Source organism: Primulina tabacum, chromosome 1 (assembly GCF_025594145.1).
Source record: "Primulina tabacum isolate GXHZ01 chromosome 1, ASM2559414v2, whole genome shotgun sequence".
Classification (NCBI taxonomy): Eukaryota; Viridiplantae; Streptophyta; class Magnoliopsida; order Lamiales; family Gesneriaceae; genus Primulina; species Primulina tabacum.
Genome location: NC_134550.1, coordinates 45,254,534 through 45,277,503, shown reverse-complemented (window position 1 = coordinate 45,277,503; position 22,970 = coordinate 45,254,534). Strand labels below are relative to the sequence as shown.

General features: G+C 35.3%; 1 protein-coding gene and 1 long non-coding RNA gene across 2 annotated transcripts; one reads left to right on the top strand and one right to left on the bottom strand.

Moving 5' to 3' along the window:
- Nucleotides 1–12,348: 12,348 nt before the first annotated feature.
- On the bottom strand, nt 12,349–13,710 carry LOC142518998 (uncharacterized). Its single transcript, XR_012813689.1, has 3 exons — nt 13,593–13,710; nt 13,008–13,067; nt 12,349–12,498 (listed from the first exon to the last, which is right to left on the bottom strand). It is a non-coding gene; the product is annotated as an uncharacterized LOC142518998 (long non-coding RNA).
- Nucleotides 13,711–20,490: 6,780 nt separating this feature from the next.
- On the top strand, nt 20,491–22,755 carry LOC142510061 (uncharacterized). Its single transcript, XM_075619595.1, has one exon. The coding sequence runs from the start codon at nt 20,491–20,493 to the stop codon at nt 22,753–22,755; it is 2,265 nt and encodes a 754-aa protein (XP_075475710.1).
- Nucleotides 22,756–22,970: the final 215 nt, after the last annotated feature.

The following is a 22,970-nucleotide window of genomic DNA, read 5'->3' as shown; positions in this document are numbered from 1 at the left end:
TATTGTATTAATTTCTAGTTTTTCTTACATGGAAAATAGTTGAATTAAAATAAATTAATGTGGCAAAAAAGCATATAGTGAGATTTTATAGATGACATTTTGAACTAATATGATCTCGAGGCATATGTACAATTATCAATTGGCACAATATTTCATCAAATTGTGCGTCTGAATTAATGAAGCGGGTGAACACTTTACCAATAATTATGAATTCATTTCTCAACGAACATTTTCTTGAGATAGTCTATCACATAAGATTTGCCCAATGCGATTTACATTGCTAGAGTAGTTTGCAGTTGATGTGTTTGCCCTATGATTTACCAAACACGTTCTAGTACAATATTTTTTTTAAAAAAACTATTATTACTTTAGAGGTTCCATTATTTGGAGACTACAAGAAATAAAAATAAGATGATTGGAGCACACAAATGTTGATAAGTAAAACAAATTAGATTTTTCACATCGGCTGGATTAAGTTTTGAAAGTTGTATATATGGACAATCCTACTTTGAGTTAGCTTTAAGGGTGAAGTTAGGCCTAGATCCATAATCTTAACAATAATTCATTATCTTAACATGGTCTCAGAAATCAGACTTACTGTTATATGTTAGACTATCTTAATGAGCACCTGCTAATAAATTGTAAATGTCTCGATCCAAATGTTCATTCCTGAGCGTAAGATGTTCGTTTGGTATCTGAAATCTCAAAAATCACAAATGAAATATGCAGTAAAATGAGAGTTGAGGTAAGTGTTGAACACTCTCTCTTTAAGACGAATTTGTCCGGGGTGCTTCGGTTTATGGAAATTCTCTGGTGCTTCAGTTTATGGAAATCCTTCCATAAGATACAACTCTTCTTACAAATACATCACAATGATTTGCAAGAACAATGACCAAAAATAAAATGTACTCTCTTCGAGGTAGAAAGATATAAAAGGCTGATAATATGAGTTCAATGGTATCTAGAAAAATCTCATGCAAAAGTGTTTAATGTTGATCTTTGATAGTGTATATATAGTTATCAATCTGTAGAGACATGTTGTTTCATCAATGTGGCGTCCCTTCAGTGCCTCTCTTGGCGCATGAAACAATCGTCTAAGTTTTTTCTTCTTATTTTGCTTCATTTTAATTCATTAAGCTTTAAAACATTACAACAATCCCCACATGAATGAAATTAATGCATGAATGCCACATGATATCAAAAGTGAGTATATACATAAAGATTATCGCATTAGGAACCTTAACATAGTGTTATCGGATTTACTAGGTCACAAAGTGAACTTGATGTCTTGAAATTCTTGGCGGTTTGTGTAAAACCTAGACAACAGTACCTACATGATAACTTCTCTACCATTTTTATTTGGTTCTTTATCGGCTTTGTCCATTTTGACCATGTAACACTTCTTGGTTTCATAAGTGTTTCGTTGAGGCGGCCCGTCCTCACACTTACGTAGGTGGTTTCCTTTTAAGAGTATCTGCAACACCCGAAAATCAGTCCACGTAAACCGCATGCATGAAAATTATTTAAAATTGCTTATTTTTTTTATTAATGCTTAAATGATATATTTTATATGAATAAATATTTAAATTGCATGATTTCATGAATTAAGGATTTTGCCCGCAGATTCGATACTTGACCAGAAAGGAGACCGCGAACGACCAAGATGGAAATATTTTTCGATAAATATTTTTAAGGCTCAATAATATTATTTAAATAGGATTAAAACTTTCTAAAAATATGGGAATCCAAATTATTTTACGAGCCGAGCCTTAGTTTATCCGAGAAGTCGATTTTAGTCAAACGAAAAACTTTTAAGGACCCGAAAGTTATTATTTTCGAAAAGATTTTTGTAAACCTTTATTTTATAACTAAATAGACGTTAATGGACCTAATTTACCTAGGAATGATGAGCCTAATTATTCCTAAACCAAAAACCTTAAAAACCCTAACTTTTAGCACATTAATTTCGAAAATTATAAACTAAGACTAGGGCTCTAAGCTCCTCTTCATAACCAGCGCCGAAGATTTAATTTTCGATCATTTTTAACGCAAAGCTCTAAGGCAAGTCGCTTCCTATTCGCTCCTCTTCGCAACCCGCGTCAACGATTGAATTTTCGAGCATTTTTAACGCAAAGACACGTTTCTAAACTTTCTTTTTGTACAATTCAAATCATAATATGTGTGTTTTATGTTTTGAAGCATGAAAAATATGTTGCACAAATTATTTAACATTTGAATGATTATTTTTCAAAGTTTTGATGTTTCTATAGAAATATGAATCGTGTTATGAATTCTAAGGGGATTGCTGCCAAGATGGGACGTTTATCGGTCGTAAAAAAGTCATTTAACGGAAGAACATAGGCTTGAAACAAGCAAGGCTAAGGGGAAGATAAACCCAGAGTTTTTATGTTTTGGGGGACATGCTTGTGGTTAGGGATCAGCTAAGGGGTGAGGCAGCGCCCAGGGATTGGTTCAGGCCCTGTGCTAGCTAAAGACGTGTGGTGGAAGGGGACTAGGAGGCTAGGATGTCTCGGCGGCTTGTGGACACTCGCGAGCCCAAGGGCGCTGTGGTGCGCGCGGCTTGATGATAAAAGGGAGGGACCGTGCATGGTTCAGTAAGGGCTAGGGGGTTCTAGGATTGTACAAAGGGGTCTGATCTGGGTCGAGACTCGGGCTGGACACGGGCGATCTTGGCTAGGGTGCGGCCGCAGGGAGACTTGTAGAGGAGAGGAGCCACGACCTTGGTTGTGGAGAGTTTAGGGAGGATGGGATGCGTGAAGGTTAAGTTGTCATGTCTAGGCGTGGTTTAGGGGTTCGAGACGGTCCAGGAGCACCCGAGGGGTTCTAGGAGAAAGAAAGCTTTGAATATGGCTTAGGCTAGGGGAGAGGGGTATTCGAATCGTGGTCCACGGGGGCTGCTTCGTGGTCCACGGTGGTAAAGTAGGAATGATTAATCTAAAGGTTAAATTTGGGAAGAAAATATTAAGTTTTGAATTAATTCGTGTTTAAAACTCTTCACGGTTTAGATATTAAATAATTTAATCGAGAGGCTCGGGTTTACATTTAAGAAAATTATTATAAATAAAAAATAAGTTTATACGATGCTATGGGATAAGCTCGAGTCAAGAAAAGTAAAAATCAGAAAGTTTCGAATGCAGGGTAAAATGTTCATTTTACGTTTTGGGAAGTTCGAAAGGTCTGGCAATGTCCCGAGGAATCATAGTACATGTTAAACGATATTTTTAAAATGTTTATATTGAACTGTTGGAAAATTTCATGTTTACAATCTTGATTTTGATGATAACAAAACTTGTTATTTTGTTAATGATAATTCTACCTAAGTGTGCATGAAGTTGAAACTAATCAGGATTCGAAATGATTAGTTATCGAGACAAAACTGAAGCTATCGAGATGCAAACTGAAAGTGCCAACTGATAACCTACATTGAATCAGTTCAACTGATATATCAAATAACAGTTCAACTGATTGTTCAGCTGTTAGGCAGTTCAACATAAGACCTTCAGAAGCCCGGCCAGTTGATGAAGAGCTCAACTGATGAATAGTCCAGCTGACCAGTTCAAGTGAAGCAGCGAAATCAGTTCAGCTGACAAGCCAATTGATTTTGCCGAACCAATTCAAGATTAATTCAACTTACCAGCTCAAGAACATCAGTTAGGAATCAATCAGTTTGTAGAATACGACAATCTTATTCAATGGAATCCAGTTGTGTACACTGAGGAAAAGTTATTGTACGATTAAAGGTACAATAATGGATGTTGCAGAAAAGGTTAAAGACAAAATGTTCCAGCATAGATGTCGGAAAAGTCGAGATACAAATCTCAAGGAACACATTCAAGCTGCAACAAATACAGTTATTGAGTCTCACTGTACGATCAGTTTTCCGCCTATAAATATAAGATCAGTGAAGACCAATATAGCATGGTAGAAAAAGAAGAGTGGAAAAACAATAGAAAGGGCACGCGTATTGCATATCAGCTTTCAAGAAGCAATCAGCCCAGAGGGAACACTTCAACGTGTTATTAGCTTAAATTAGAAACACAATTCCCTCAGTGTAGTGTGTAAGAACACTTTCGTGTTGTAATAAAAAGAATCATTTCACACACAGACACACCACCACTCAAATACAGTCTTGCACAAAGAAAATAAACTTGTGTATGTAGTTTTTGACACACAAACGTTAAATATATCTTCTTCAAGTTCACTGTTCAAGAATGTGGTTTTGACATCCATTTGGTATATATCAAGATTATGTAAAATTTTTATTGCAATGAGTACTCGAACGAAAGTTATTCTTGAAACTAGTGAATACATATAAAAAATCAAAAGTCTGGTATCTTTTAGGCCATCAATCTGGTCTTGTACTTTTCAACATTTCCATCAACTTTGTGTTTCTTTTTCAGGATCTATTTGCATCTCAACATTTCGTAACCTGGTCGAAGATCCACAAGTTCCCATGCATGGTTTGCATAATGACTTCCATCTCGGTATTAATGGCTTCTTTCCAATAAGGTGCTTCAGGACTAGACTAGGCATCTTGCAAGGATTTTTTTTTATTTTTTATTTTCTAGTATATAGTTGTTGAAATCTGAACCAAAAGGCTTCAAGGTTTTAGACCTTTTACTTCGCCTATGTTCTTTTTCTTTTGAAGAAACTTAGTTTGTTCTAGCATTTTTATCTTGAATAGGTTCCTCATAAGGTGCAAAAGCTTCATTCACCATCTCTATCTTTCTTTTGCTAGATCCTTCTTCTTTCATTTCTTTGCAAGGAAATAAATTTTCAAAAAACACGACTCAATTATCATGTCTACACTGATTTCAGAAAGTTCATACTTGTGCATTATAAATCTATAGGCACTGCTGTTATGTGTATATTCGATGAATATGCAATCGACTGTCTGCAGTCTAATTTTGAATTTCTTTGGCTATGATATTTCAACCTTAGTCAAGCGCCCCCACACTTTCAAGTATTTGTAAGAAGATTTATGATATTTTAACAATTCATATAGTGTTTTATCATTTTTCTTGTGGGACATCTTCTTCAAAATGTGATTAGCCGATAATATTGCTCCCCCACAAGTTTTAATGTAAGCAAGAATTTATCAGCGTGTCATTTCAAGGTTCGAATTTTGCTTTATGTGATGCCATTAGTTTGAGATAAGCATAGTGCAGTAGTTTGATATATTATGCCCAAGGATGAACAAAACTCATCAAAAAGTGCTCCATATTCTTTCCTCTATCACTCCAAATCTTTTTATTTGTTCACGAAGTTGATTCGGTTTTTGAATGACTCAAATGCTTCAATTTTACTTCTTAAAAGATATACATAATAGTATTTCGTAAAATCTTCAATAAACATTACGTAATGATTTTTCCTTCTTCTAATTTGCACAAACTTTAAATCACCAAGATCGGTGTGTATGAGTTTTAGAGGAGTTGTATATATTCCAATAGAATGAAAATGACATTTGGTCATTTCTGCTTCAACACATATCTCTCATTTATTTCCCGGATCAATGTTGTATTTGGACAACAATTATAAATTCATCAAACGTCGCATAGTATTAAAATTACGTGTGGCGCCCCAAACCTCGCCACGTAATCATGCAACATGTGACGTCATACGCATAAAATTTTTTCTTTTCGACGACGTAATAATATAATGCATATACGACAAAATAGTGCGATCACCCCACTATCTACGTCAGTGTAGCAGAAACAGTATCATAAATACACACATACAACTCAAATAAGACAATAAGCTATATTGTCTCTATCTACTATCAACTACAAGACTGTTTGACTAGACACACCTAGTCCTTCACCTCTATCATGTCTCACAGCATAGTCCTGTAACCTGTCCAACAGAAACAGCCCCAAAGGGTGAGCATACACACCAATCATCGCAATACATAACAGTTATATTAAAAACAACATAAGATATAACTGAAATGATAACAGAAATACCCCCTTTGCCGTTTCTGGACAATCAGCCATCAACAACCTCAACAACATCACACTGCAACAACAACATCGACGATACGTCGCACCCCAACTCCGGCGACACCAATATCGTCGAACGAACAACAACATCGACGATACGTCGCACCCCAACATCGGCGACAGCAATATCGTCGAACGAATAACATCAACGATACGTCGCACCCCAACTCCGGCGACAGCAATATCGTTGAACGAACATCAACGTGACGTCTCCCAACAATGACGGCCAACAACATCAACAATAATAAACAACACCAAATATAATATCAAATCACCCATATCCAGTGATTTACCATCGTTCAACACAATAGTATTCATCAATACTAAACAATAACAAATATATGCTCGTACATCAACACGTACCTGATAATCGAGTATATATAAAATCTGGCTATTTCTTTGATCCCGAGGCTTGTGATGTATCTAAATAATTCAACAACAATTATCAGATCATTGTCACCGTATCAACACAATCATAACAACCTCAATATATAGCATCAAATAGCCCAACAACAATTAATTCAACAAAATATAAAACTCGATTATAAATTCTTATCGTTTAACAATTTAATATCCTGGTATATTTAATTCACAATACTACCATCAAATACACCCTAATTAATTAACTTCAAATAATAAGCTATTTTACAACATCCGTCAAATTACGAAAACTTTATATCAACGTGTAGCCTATACTTCGTAGACTCCGAATATATAATCAGAATTAATAACAACTGACAAACAACTTTCCAATCTCAATCCAATGATTAAAAATCCCTAATTATAATAAATTAGGAATAATTCAAAACAACAACATAATAATCTTCTCTACTTCGTTAAAATCATATACTACTCAACAATCTTCAATTTCAGTATGATTTAACAATTTATTGGATTTATTCCAGAAATCGACGAATTTCAAACATCACCAAAAATATAAAATTTATACCTCAAATCGAAGACATCGTGTCAACGATCCCAGAACTGAAGTCGGTTCGTCGATTGGATAAACCGATAAATTGCAAGATCGAAAAAGAAAATCACAAACCCTATATTCTTCTCTCTCTTCGATACTGTATCTATTCATTTCTTTTGAACAGTACGGTGGAATTCATATTGAATTCTTTTAACACCGGTATATCCATTTGGACCATTCAAACGATAAAATTTTCCAATCTTGAAACATTAAACTTCTATATCTTTGAGTTTTCTACGTTATATCCAAATTTCAAATCATTTGGACTTTATATGACCAAAATATGTCATATTTCATTCTTTAAAAAATCATTAATTATTTAGTAATCTCATATTACTAAATCAACAACTTGCTGATATCACTTCAGGCATTACATTTCTACCCCCCCTTAAATGAATTTCGACCCCGAAATTAACCAACAATAGTAATAACATGCATAAATAAAAGATACGTCATACCATCAGAATAAGTAGGGGTAGAGCTCTCTCATATGCCGCTCTGTCTCCCAAGTGGCCTCTTCGACACCTCTATGTTCCCACTGAACCTTCACCATCGGTATAAGCTTACTACGAACCTTCCGTTCAGATCGATCCAAAATACAAACTGGTCTCTCAACATAAGACACGTCAGGATCTAACTGAGCCTCAGAAATATCCAACACATGTGAAGGATCCGGCTCATACTTCCGCAACATCGATACATGAAACACATCATGAATACCAGATAGAGATGGAGGTAGAGCCAATCGGTAAGCCAAAGTGCCTATCCGCTGCAATATCTCATACGGGCCAACATACCTCGGTGCCAACTTTCCTTTCATGCCAAATCGCACTGTGCCACGAAAAGGAGAAACTTTCAAAAATACTCGATCGCCCTGCTGAAACTCTAAAGGTCTTCGTCTTTTATTGGCATAGGCGGCCTGTCTATCTTGAGCTGCTTTCAATCGTTGCTGTATCAACTTTACTTTCTGTTCCATCTCATGAATCATATCAGGACCGATAATTGCAGCTCGATCAACATCATCCCAGTATAACGGAGATCTACAACGTCTCTCATACAATACTTCAAATGGAGCCATCTGAATACTACTCTGATAACTATTGTTATATGCAAACTCCACTAATGGAATAGATGACTGCCAAACAGATTTAAAATCCATAACATAAGCACGCAACATATCCTCCAGCGTCTGAATAGTACACTCAGTCTGACCATCTGTCTGGGGATGATAAGCCGTACTCAATCTCAACTCTGTCCCCATCGCAGTCTGCAATCCTTTCCAAAAATGAGAAGTAAATCGAGGATCTCTATCAGAAATAATAGACACTGGAATCCCATGCAACCGTACAATCTCTCGTATATACAACTGTGCCATCGTCAAGTACGTACTACTCATGCTATAGGGTATAAAATGTGCAACTTTCGTCAATCGATCAACAATCACCCAAATAGCATCAATAGTTCCAGTGCTTCTTGGCAAATGAGTCACAAAATCCATCGATATGTGCTCCCATTTCCAAGTCGGCACTTCTAAACTCCTCAATTCACCTCCCGGCCTTCTCCTCTCAGCTTTGATCTGTTGACAATTAAGACATCGACGTACAAAATCAATCACATCACATTTCATTCCCTTCCACCAAAACTGAGAGCGTAGATCCTTATACATCTTCTTGCCACCAGGGTGGATAGAATATCGACTACAATGTGCACGCTGCAACAGGCCCTGGCGCAACTCAGATATATCAGGAACTACCCATCTATCATTCATCCTCAAACTGCCATCGTCAGCCACTCTAAAACGAGTTTCTTGTTTTTGAGAAACTAACTCCCTCCATCGCTGAACTCTCTCGTCTGTCATCTGTGCATCACGAATACAACCATATATATTAGGTTCAGCTAATAAGGTAGATACCTGGATAGGAGTCGTCGAGATATCAAAATCATATCCCAAGGAACAACAAGACATCATCATAGCTGATAAACGACTCACATCCTCTGCAGTACAACTCACTTTACGGCTCAATGCATCAGCTGTAAGATTGGCTCGACCAGGATGATATTCAATCTCACAATCATAATCCTTCAGCAAATCTAACCATCGTCTCTGTCTCATATTCAACTCTGTCTGGGTAAACAAAAATCTCAAGCTCTTATGATCAGTATAAATCGTAAACGAGGTACCATATAAATAGTGTCGCCATATCTTCAAGGCAAAGATAATGGCTGCCAACTCCAAGTCATGCACAGGGTACCTTGTTTCGTGTGGTTTCAGCTGTCTCAAGGCATATGCCACAACATGTCGATCCTGCATCAAAACACATCCCAAACCATGTAATGATGCATCAGTATAAATTACAAACCTCTCATTTTCTGTAGGAATTGATAACACCGGTGCAGTCGTCAGTCGGTGCTTCAACTCCTGAAAACTCCTCTCACATGCTTCAGACCACTGAAATCGCACACCTTTCTGAGTCAACTGTGTCAAAGGCCTAGCAATCTTTGAAAATCCCTCGATAAATTGACGATAATAACCTGCTAAACCCAAGAAACTACGAATCTCAGGTACAGATGTAGGTGCAGACCACTGTAACACGGCTTCGACCTTCGTTGGATCAACAGAAATCCCATCTCTCGATATAACATGACCCAAGAAGACCACTCGATCCAACCAAAACTCACACTTACTGAGTTTGGCATACAACTGTCTATCTCGCAACACCTGTAACACTGAACGAAAGTGCCCTGCATGCTCAGCCTCACTCCTGGAATATATCAATATATCATCAATAAACACAATAACAAATCGATCGAGATAAGGCTGAAATACCCTATTCATCAAACTCATGAACACAGCTGGAGCATTCGTCAACCCAAACGGCATAACTAAAAACTCGTAATGCCCATATCTGGTCCTGAATGCTGTCTTCTGAATATCCTCTTCTCTAACTCGTATCTGATGATATCCTGACCTCAAATCAATCTTCGAATATACTGAGGTTCCCTGTAACTGATCAAACAAATCATCAATACGAGGGAGGGGATATTTATTCTTAATCGTTACCTTATTCAGCTGTCGATAGTCGATACAAAGCCGCATAGTTTCATCTTTCTTTCTCACAAATAAGACTGGTGCACCCCAAGGCGATACACTAGGGCGAATGTATCCTTTGTCCAGCAAGTCCTGCAACTGGGTTTTCAACTCTCTCAACTCTGCTGGTGCCATTCTGTAAGGAGTACGAGAAATAGGGGAAGTATCTGGCATAAACTCGATCCCAAACTCCACCTCACGGGCTGGTGGGAAGCCTGGAATCTCATCAGGAAATACATCGGCAAACTCAGCAACTATAGGTATCTCCTCTATTCCCACCTCCTTCTTCTTTTCTGTCACATCTACAGCATAAATAAGATAACCCTCATGCCCATGCTCCAATAACCGAGACATCCGGATGGCAGATACCAACGGAACACGGGGACGAGAACCCTTCCCATAAAATGTCCAACGCTCTTTCTCATCTGTATAAAAATATACCACCCGCTGATAACAATCAACTGTCGCACAATATCTCCTCAGCACATTAATTCCCACAATACAATCAAAATCAGTCATCTCTAGAATAATCATATCAGATCTCAGCTCATAGCCCTCATAAGAAATAATACCATCTGATATCATAGATACAACTGATATATCAACTCCAGAAGGTGTCGAAACAGAAAGATGCATAGACAATGGAGACGAGCACATATGATGCTCAACCACAAACCTCTTCGATATAAAAGTATGCGAGGCACCGGTATCAACAAGAATATAAGCAGGATAAGAACATAAATAACACTTACCCGCTATCATCTCCTCTCGTGCCTCCTCTGCCTGCTCTCGTGTCAAAGCATACACCTGTGCCTGAGGCGGACCAGCTCCCTGCATACGTGGCTGTCCTCCAGAAGGTCGTGGTGTAAACTGCTGAGGCTGTCGTCCTCCTCTCTCTGAGGATATACCTCTAGCACTCCTAGGTTCTCGCTGTCCCTCACGACTAGGACACTGTCTCGCCAGATGACCAACACCGCCACACTCAAAACAGGTGATCTCGGTCTGTGTACACTCTCTGATCAGATGAGGTCCCCCACAACGATAACATCTCACTGCTCTGGACTCTCCTCTCTGCCCCTGAACAGACTGAGAACTGCCCCCACGACTCTTAACACGTCGTGAATCAAATCGACGCTTCCCAGATGATGCTGAAGAAGAAGATGAACCCTTCTGATATTTAAAAGACTGTCCCTGAGGTCGCAATGACTCCCTAGTCGGCTCTGATAATCGTCCCTGAGCCCCATACTCCTGCATAACTAACTCAGCCATCTCAGCCCTCGTCACTGCATCCTCAAATGATACCGGGTTGTTTGATTGCACACGATCAAATAACTCTAACTTCAACCCTTTCAAGAAATGCCTCATCTTAGCATGAACATTCGTAGCAATATGTGGCACATATTTCAACAATGCAGAATATCGAGTCTCATACTCAGCAACAGACATACTACCCTGTCTCAAATCCTCAAATTCTTTCTCTTTCTTTTGTCTGGCTGCTATAGAAAAATATTTATCAAGAAAACGAGACCGAAACACATCCCAATCAACAGTACGGCCCTGAGCTCTCAATCCGGCCTCAGTCGTCTGCCACCACAATAATACATTCCTCAAAAGCTGAAATGTAGCCAATCGTAACCAAGCAGACCTAGCACACGGAGCGGTCACAAATATCTGCTCTATCCTCTCAATCCACTCCTCGGCTCGCTCACCAGTCTCAGAACTATCAAATCTCGGCGGAAGATAACTGCTGAACTGTGCCAAAGTCAACTCACCAGGCAATAAAGGCTGATCTGCAGGTGCCTGTCCCATAGGAGGAGGTGGCAATGGATTTATCTGTCCAAATCCACTGTCAACCTCGTCTGTTTCCTCGTGTGGATGTACCTGTTCTCTAGCTGCCATCACTGGAAATCAAATTGTTAATCATAACATTTAACAATTACAATCCAGTAATCATCATCACACCTTTCGCACGAAAGTACACGCAACTAAAGAACAATCAATCATATCGAGAAATCATCAATAAAAAGTCAAATGCACAGACACACGCAGATAATATCGTCATCCAACTCCCTCATCACAAACCCAACTCCTAACCATCCTAGACATCTAACATATGCTCTGATACCACCAAATGTGGCGCCCCAAACCTCGCCACGTAATCATGCAACATGTGACGTCATATGCATAAAATTTTTTCTTTTCGACGACGTAATAATATAATGCATATACGACAAAATAGTGCGATCACCCCACTATCTACGTCAGTGTAGCAGAAACAATATCATAAATACACACATACAACTCAAATAAGACAATAAGCTATATTGTCTCTATCTACTATCAACTACAATACTGTTTGACTAGACACACCTAGTCCTTCACCTCTATCATGTCTCACAGCATAGTCCTGTAACCTGTCCAACAGAAACAGCCCCAAAGGGTGAGCATACACACCAATCATCGCAATACATAACAGTTATATTAACAACATCATAAGATATAACTGAAATGATAACAGAAATACCCCTTTTGCCGTTTCTGGACAATCAGCCATCAACAACCTCAACAACATCACACTGCAACAACAACATCGACGATACGTCGCACCCCAACTCCGGCGACACCAATATCGTCGAATGAACAACAACATCGACGATACGTCGCACCCCAACACCGGCGACAGCAATATCGTCGAACGAATAACATCAACGATACGTCGCACCCCAACTCCGGCGACAGCAATATCGTTGAACGAACATCAACGTGACGTCTCCCAACAACGACGGCCAACAACATCAACAATAATAAACAACAACAAATATAATATCAAATCGCCCATATCCAGTGATTTACCATCGTTCAACACAATAGTATTCATCAATACTAAACAATAACAAATATATGCTCGTACGTCAACACGTACCTGATAATCGAGTATATATAAAATCTGGCTATTTCTTTGATCCCGAGGCTTGTGATGTATCTAAATAATTCAACAACAATTATCAGATCATTGTCACCGTATCAACACAATCATAACAACCTCAATATATAGCATCAAATAGCCCAACAACAATTAATTCAACAAAATATAAAACTCGATTATAAATTCTTATCGTTCAACAATTTAATATCCTGGTGTATTTAATTCACAATACTACCATCAAATACACCCTAATTAATTAACTTCAAATAATAGGCTATTTTACAACATCCGTCAAATTACGAAAACTTTATATCAACGTGTAGCCTATACTTCGTAGACTCCGAATATATAATCAGAATTAATAACAACTGACAAACAACTCTCCAATCTCAATCCAATGATTAAAAATCCCTAATTATAATAAATTAGGAATAATTCAAAACAACAACACAATAATCTTCTCTACTTCGTTAAAATCATACACTACTCAACAATCTTCAATTTCAGTATGATTTAACAATTTATTGGATTTATTGCAGAAATCGACGAATTTCAAACATCACCAAAAATATAAAATTATACCTCAAATCGAAGACCTCGTGTCAACGATCCCAGAACTGAAGTCGGTTCGTCGATTGGATAAACCGATAAATCGCAAGATCGAAAAAGAAAATCACAAACCCTATATTCTTCTCTCTCTTCGATAGTGTATCTATTCATTTCTTTTGAACAGTATTGAATTCCACCGTCTAAATCTTTTTTTTTTATTATTTTTTTAAATATTATATTATATTATTATATTTTATTAATATAATATAATCTAATATATAATATTTAACATTTTAACACCGCTATATCCATTTGGACCAGTCAAACGATAAAATTTTCCAAAACTCAAAACATGAAACTTCTATATCTTTGAGTTTTCTACGTTATATCCAAATTTCAAATCATTTGAACTTCATATGACCAAAATATGTCTTATTTCATTCTTTAAAAAATCATTAATTATTTATTAATCTCATATTACTAAATCAACAACTTGTGATATTACTTCAGGCATTACATTACGTGTCCTAAACGAACATGCCATAAATCAATACATTCAAGAAAGTAACATAATAATTACTTTTATTGTCATCAACATTGCGGCGAACCGTTGATATATTTAAAATTAGCATTTTTTTGTCAATACAAGCTTATTAGACCACCAGTCTAAAACCATGTTTGACCAACAATTAACACAAAGCGAGGTTCTTTCTTCTCTCTGGTACATGGAATACATCATTAAGGGTCACTTATATCCTTGATGTCAGCTTCAAGGCTACCTTTACAATCCAAATATCTCGGATGTACCTGAATTTTCACGTAGAGCTTTCTTCAATAAATTAGGGTGTATGTGGAGAACATCTCTTTATCGTAGCAAATATGGTGATAGCACTCATATCAATCCATCATTCATTAGGGATGTCTACCATGTTTGTCTCAAATATTACTACAGATAAATTAAGTTCAAAAAAATCAAATGGTACTGATCTTTCTTGAACCACATTTTGCTCTTTTCCTTTCTTTGGTTTATTGAAGTCCTTTTCCATGTGGTTTTTTTACCGCAACTGTAGAAAGTTCCCTTGAACCTTTATTTTGACTTGGTTGGTGTTTTTGTTTCCCCATAGATTTCCTCTTCTTCACTTTATCACATGTCTAAATAATATTAACTTTCGTAGCCATTTTTTTCATCCTCGATCCTTAGTCTCACTACCAAGTCTTCCAATACCAACTCAATTCTTTTGTGCTGTATGTAGTTCTTGAAATCCTTTTAAAGAGGATGGAGTTTCTTGATAATGATAGTAACTTAGAAAGACTCGCTCAAACTCATCCCCTTCACATGAATCTTGTTCAATAATACTTGTAGTTCTTGAACTTGACTCGCAAAGGATTTTGAGTCCGTCATTTTTGAAGTCCAGGAACCGTCCCTCTATGATTTTTTCAAACTAGAATCCTTTGCCCTGTTCTTCTTCTTGAGCATCTCCCAGAGTTCTTTTGCAATTTTGACTTAACAATGCACAGAGTAGAATGCATTGTCCAGTCCATTTAAATATAGTTCATGCATAGAAATTCACTTTGGTTTTCCATGCATCCAGTGCATCCCTCTTTTTAGGATCGACTTCATCTTCTACGATGGTAGGAGGATCCTCCTTAAAGAATTTGGCCAAGCTTAAAGTTGTAAGATAGAACAACATTTTATGTTGCCATCTTTTGAAATCTGCACCATTGAACTTCTTGAGTTTCTCCCTTTATGCGATTGAAACAATTGTTTTTACAGTAGATGAAGTGGCCATCTTCGAAATTTCAATATAAGATTAATCTTAAGATTGTTGTTTGTGTGGTACCTGAAATATAAAAAAATGGCAAATGAAATATTTAGTAAATTGAGAGTTGATGAAAGTGATAATCACTATCTGCTTAAGAAGAGTTTGTCTCGCCTTAGTGCTTTGGTTTATGGAAAATCTTCCTCAAGACTTGCAAATACAAGAGGTGCTCTTTTATTTTTTTTTAGTAGAAAGAAATAGAAAGTAGACAATATGGGTGCAATGATATTCATAAAAATATGTACTAAGTGTTTAATGTTGATTATTGATAGTGTGTGTGTATCTATATATATATATATATCAATTTGTAGAGATACACTGTTTCATCAATGAGGTGTCATGCATTCAAAAGTCAGATGAAAATCATCAAGAGACACAATTTGGATACAAAACATCATGAAAACTCATAAGTTTATGTCAACCAGTGCCGTCAGGCGCCTCCTCCACTGACTTGAGGACGGTCTTGGCCTCCCCTGCATCTTGGATTATTTCCTGCCGCATTTGAGGCGCCTCAATGCCTTCCCATGGCACATGGAACGATCGTTTGAGTTTTTTTTTTTATTTTCTTTTACTTAATTTTTATTCATTGAGCTTTGAAACATTTCAATATAAAGAATGTGTGTTAAATGTCCTACATTGGCTGGATTAAATTCTTGAAAGTTGTATATATGAATTTGAACAATATTCCCCTTGATTTAGCTTTTTAGGTGGAGTTAATCTCGAGTCTATAATCTAACAAAACCACTTTTTTTTTTTTACTTTTTTTTCCTTAAGAAATGTTCTTTGAATTTAATTTTAAAATATAAATTATGTACAACTTAATTTATATAATGAAAAAAAAATGCAATTAAATTTTTTTTTTCTTCCAAATATTGAATTGATAATCTCTCGTGATCGTGTATATATAATATCGGTTCCTGTTTGGCCTTTTGACTTCGTTTCCCTTCTGTCGCTACTCTCTTCCCTCTCTAATAATGATGCTTATCATTTGCCTATCAATAATATTTTATGTAAATAATATTAAATTCTTTTATGTATTTATTTTAATATATTATATTAATATTAAATTCTTTTATTATATTATGTATTTATTTTAATATATTATGTAATTGAATAAATAAAATAAAATGATTCTGTACTTGTAAACATGGCTCGCACGAAAGTGAACCTGGGATTCTTTCAATGTTTATTTGTGTTTTGCAGGAGTATTTGTTTTTTTTAGTAACATATGATATATATACTATTTTCAAAATCTTTAATTAAAATTATTATTTCACTCTATTTTATCTTTATATTTATTATTTTAATTAATGAGTGAAATTCATTTTGCCCGATAAACTTATACGTAAATCATCAAATTAATTGATGAACTATTATTATAGACAATAATTCAACTGATACATATCACATACTACAAGCTAGTATTAGGATTAAATGTTTACTGATTTATCGAAAATATAGATGATGATAACGATACAACTCTAATATTTTTAATTTTTCAGTAGCCAAACCCACGTGTTGATATTTGATATCTCTCGGCCCGAAGAAATTATTGCATCACAATAATCCACATCTCAAAAATTTTATTTATTGAAATTCATGAGAATTGGACGTGTGACCTTTGATACTGATATCAACTGTATGATCAGACGTTTGTTGTTTACAAAAACTATAGTTGGTATTAACGGTTTAACTCCAATATTTTAAACATCGCAGCAGTCTCATCTCCGGCCACTCCTCGATTGCATTTTCGGCAGAGACAATTATTACATCTCAATGCAAACAATTACTACATTAATTGTGAAAATAGTTTGAAATGTTTGTAGAGTTGAAAATATAGGAGTTATGACATCACGACCTGTTTTTGTCATTGATAAACGAAAAATATGGGGTCAGTTTAATTATTATTACTGTTAGAGCTAAAATCACATAAACAACTTCAATAAGTTAAGAGTTAGTGCATTAATTAAGAGAATATTGTACTTTATCAATAATTGTTTATCGTAGATGAGCAATATAAAATTTTCTATAATTTAAAATTAAAACAGGAATAATATACATCTTTTTGTCCTTATAATACCCAAGTCATCCCAAATATTTGACAAATTGACTCAAATACATGAAAATAACGTCTCTGAATTATTACGTCATAAAGTAAAAAAACATTAAAGTATCGTAAAGAAAAATGACATTAAAGTAACGTGTGTGGATTTTTACGTCATTAAAAAACATTAAAATAAGACCAAAAATAGCCCTCTCAAATACAAAATTATTTGATAAAAAATTATCATAAAAATCTATTTTTAATAAATTTATCACTTATTTATAACTAATATATTTCATCCACTTCTCAAAATCTAATAAATGATTAAAATTATTATTTTTTATCCATAGATAGTACTCATGCTTTGAGGCAAGGCGTGGCCAATCAATTATCATAATTTGATTTGACATAATAATAATAATAATAATATATTTACTAAAGCAAGAAAGTCTATTAATTAACCACTCTTTGATCATGACATTACCTTTATAGGATATCGATCCACTCGATGAGATGCACTTTTACAAGAGCTCATCAGCTGATCATCTGATGAAACTCACACAATATCAGATAAAATTGAAAAATTATCAGAGAAAACGATATTATTTTTCAGCCACAACAGATGATCCAAATCCCCCTATGTACTTTTCCTCGAAGATTAACTTAAAATCATAATTTAAAACTACCAAAATTTTCATATTTAAAAACTAAATATAATGTAAATTATTAATATATTTCATGATAAAAATATAAAATGAAGATTTGTATAGAATAATGCGCACAAACAACGAGTGTGCTTGATTACTAGTAATAATAAAATCTTAAAAAAATAAATAATGAATAATTAACCGACTCGATTTCGATTATCTTACCAACTCATGATAAAACGTAAAAATTATTCAAGCATAAATTTGTCACATAATCATTAATATCTTAATTTTTTTAAAAAATGATATAAAATATGAGAAATAATATTACATTTTGGAGGAAAAAAATGATATAAAATATGAAAAAATAATATTATTTTTGGGGAGTGTAAATCTAATATTTGAGTAAGAAAATAGAATCGCGGTGTTGAATTATTGGAGATGCAAGCGTGGGACAATAATACATGCCAAAAATCAAGCGCAACGTACCAACCGGACAATTTCCTTCATCAATACAAGTAGATAACATTTATTCTCCATCCCCACATTGATGTAAATCTGTTCTATTTTAAAAAAATATATATTTATTTTCATGCATTCAAATTAATAATAGACGTTCTTCGATACGTTTCAAATATATGGATTTCAAATATATGTTGATAGTTTCAGAAAAACAAGATCATAAACTTCGAATCCATCGTTTGCATGTTTATACAGTATTTTCGAATTAATTATGATGAATTTCAAGTTCACCCAACGATGGAGTCATTTGAAATCTATTTTATTCTGTGTAAATAGTGTCTACATAAGCAATATATGGATTTAAGATTTGATCTGTTATTTTATTTTTAACAATAAAACTATAATCGAAATTCATTGATTTCAAATTCATCCATCCAAATTAATCGATAAAAAATATTAACCAACTGTAAATTAAATTTTATTATATGAATACATGTGTTAAAATATGATATTTACTATAGATAATTGCTTCAATATGATCGATTGGTCACGTTTGATTAATTATTGGGCTTATTCAAGTGATGATGTGATTGGATTTGAAACTTTTCATCATTAATAATAAAAATATGTAAACTTTACTTGAATTAATGTTGTTGTTTTATTTGATTTGATTTAATTTAATTATTATTATTATTATTATTATTATTATTATTATTATTATTTTTGTGTGCACTTGTTATCTTGTAGCATGGGGGCTCTTTAAATAAATATTATAAATTAAAAAAAAAATTTAGAAACATAACAGATTTTAAAATTTTAAAAGAATATGATAAGATGGGGTTTGTAACCCCGCTTCATTGAGGAGTCGGGGTCTGAGACCCCGACTGCTAATTGTGTTTTTCGAGGTGACCGCTACAGTAATCACCGCGAATCCCGGGACAAATGTCTGATTGAAATATATTCATTGAATCCTCTTTTGTTTTTTTATGCTTTCTTCTCACTATATATGTATAACTTACATGACTAATAATTCATTCGTCCCACTATATATGTATAACTTACATGAATAATAATTCATTCGTATTGACATTGATGAAGATGCATTCGGCGATGATGTGGTAGTGTATTTTATAGCTGAATGTTGGTTATATATAAAGGTATTTTTTCTTCAACATTTTGTTTCAATTTTATTTACATGTACTAATTTATCTCTTTATTTAAAATAAATTATGGTGCTCTGTAAAAAAATCCGAACAAGTTAGATGAAGCATTTTTTTCTCCTATGATCTATAAGTGAAGCTTTTATAGATGCTTATTATTTTCTACATGATTTTCTTATTGTTGATATTGTATTATTTATATGTAGTGTGTAATATTGTTTAAAGAAAATGAGTGCAATGGTTAATTTATTAAAAAAAACTTGTTTTTTTCTCTAAAATCCATCACTTTAAATATAATGAAAATTTTGACTAAATGAGAAATAATTTTGTGATTTTAATTAAATTTCAGGTATGTGATTTTTATTAAAAAACTTGATTTTACAAATACTAATTTATCTCTTTGTTTAAACTTAATTTTGCAAAGTTAGACAAAGTATTTTTGTTTTCTATACTCGGTAAGTGAAATTTTATAGATGCTTATTAATTCTACATGATTATCTTATTGTTGATATTGTATTATTTATATGTTGTGTGTGATATTATTTAATAAAATGACGACAATGTTTAATTTATTAAAATGAACTTTTTTTTGACAACCAAATATGCCTACATGGAGATGACGCATAGAATAGAGTTTCAACTTTGTATCGAAGATGACGATAATTTACATTTTATGACATCTCAGATTGACCTGCGGTGTTTACATTTGTATATTGAGTCTGAGTCGGTACAAAATAATGTTTGTTCCAATGATCTAGAGAAGCCTACATCCCATGTATTACACAAGGATTTAGTACAATGGGCTTCGATGATGGAGGAGGCACTTCAAATGTTGTTGTGGGTGAAGATGAACAGCCAAATAATTGGGATCGATATGTGAATAATCATGTGGTTGAACAAACCATTCCATGGGCAGATGATGGGCGTAGATGGGAGTCTAGTGCAAGAAGAAGGTGTTATCCGTATGAAATTACTCCGTTCACATCATATGATGAACAAACGAGACGTGATTTCTTTATAGATAGTTACCACGATGAGGATAGTGATGAAGATTCACCTTCCAACGATTCTGAAGATGGTAATGTTGATGAAAATGATGATAATAATGCATTTGAACGTGATGTCGGTTATTCACAAGTTCCAAATGAGGGTACATCATCTCAAGCATGGAGGCAAGGTACGGTGCCTGACAATATTCAAGCGGATAGGTCGATAATCTGTGAAGATCCACCATTTTTCAGCCAAGTGTACGATGAGCAAATTCCAGATTCTACAGATCTCCCATATGCAAGTCGCACGACCTTTTACAACCCTGAAAGAGGCGATTTGTGCATCAACATGATATTCAAGGACAAAAAAGAAATGATTGCCAGTGTCAAGGACTACTCTGTTAGGGTCGCACGACGTGAGTACCGTGCCGTCCAAAGCTCACCGACGTTCTGGAAAGTTTGCTGCAAAAATAAGTCTTCAACTATGCCATGTCATTGGGGTCTTCGAGCATCGCTCAAGGTGAAGTCGGGCTATTGGAAAATCACTAAGTATGGAGGGTCACATACGTGTATCTCTAGTCATCTCGGCCTTGACCATCATAACATGGACATGAACATGGTGGCAAACACTCTTGTGGGTATAGTTCGTTGTGACCCTTCATACGAAATCAAATATGTAATGCAACTGATTAAGGACAAATTTGGGTACAATATTTCGTATCACAAGGCATGGCATAGCTTGAGGCGATCTGTTGAGAATGTTTATGGAACATGGGAAAGTTCTGTTCGACGACTACCGAGATATATGGGCGCCCTCGTGAAGCACAATTCAGGCTCTATCGTTGAGTGGAACCATATTGATACGTATAACCCAACAGTGAAGATTTTGAACTATGTGTTTTGGGCATTCAGACCGTGCATAGATGGGTTTGAACATTGTCGTACGGTTATTAGCATTGACGGAACCCACTTATATACCAAGTACAAGCACACAATGTTGATAGCAGTGGGATTGGATGCAAACAATCAGGTGTTGCCATTGGCTTTTTCGATTGTTGATGAAGAGACGTACGACTCATGGAAATGGTTTCTTGATAATCTAAGCAAACATGTCATTCGTGGGGCTAGAGGTATATGTCTTATCTCTGATAGGCATCAGGCTATTGTAAGCGCCGTGGATGATGTACCAGATTTCAAACCTCCTCGTGGAGTACATCGTTTTTGTTTGCGCCATGTATGCTCAAACTTCAACAATCAGTTTAAGAATGTTCATTTGAAAGATCTTTGTTGGCGAGCGGGCACTCAACATCAGATACGTAAGTTTGATGCCACAATGGATGCAATTAAAAACCTTAACCCGAATGCGTATCGATATTTGTGTGGGATTTCACGTGAGAAGTGGACGATGGGCCATGATGGTGGATGGCGTCGTGGTATGATGACGACAAATATGTCTGAGTGTTTGAATGGTGTGTTGAAGGGTGCAAGACGTCTTCCTATTTCAGCAATTGTGCAGTTAACAATTGGACGTTGTGTAAAATATTTCTTCGATCGTAAGGAAAGAATTACCTATATGGTGGCAAACAACCAACCGTGGCCTGATTTTGCATTCCACAAATACGAGAAATGGTCAATCAAATCAAGCAATCACAGTGTTAGCAGATACGAAATCAGTGACAAATCTGCATCCGTAGTAACACGAGGACGACTAGGACATAATGAACATGTACAAGTTGTGAACTTGAGTACTCGTGATTGCTCTTGCGGAAAATGGACAATTTTTGGAATACCTTGCTCTCATGCCATATGTACAGCAAAGTGGTACGGTTTGGACCCGATGGAATTAATGCAGCCGTGGTTTAGTATGCACCGATATGTTAAAACATATGAAGGAAGATTTATCCCAATACCAGATGAAGGATATTGGGATGACGCTGAATTTGAATTAAACCATAACCAATGTCGACGTGAAAAACGAAGAGCTGATAGACATAGAACATCAAGGATACATAATGAGATGGATCGACCAACAACAAGAGAGAGACAGGCTTATGCACGTGGTGGTACATTATAACAATGGAGTTTCATGTGTTGTTTATCATAATAATATTAAGATTTGTGTTGCAAGTGAAGTGTGGTTACGTGTATTACGAATGTGTAATATCAACAGTTTTTAAATAATTGTAGTTGTTGTTTTGGCTGTAATTGATGTTTGATTTTTTACTTTGACTATTGATATTTTATTCTGTCAATAAATTTATATCATGTTATATGATTTATATAAGTATA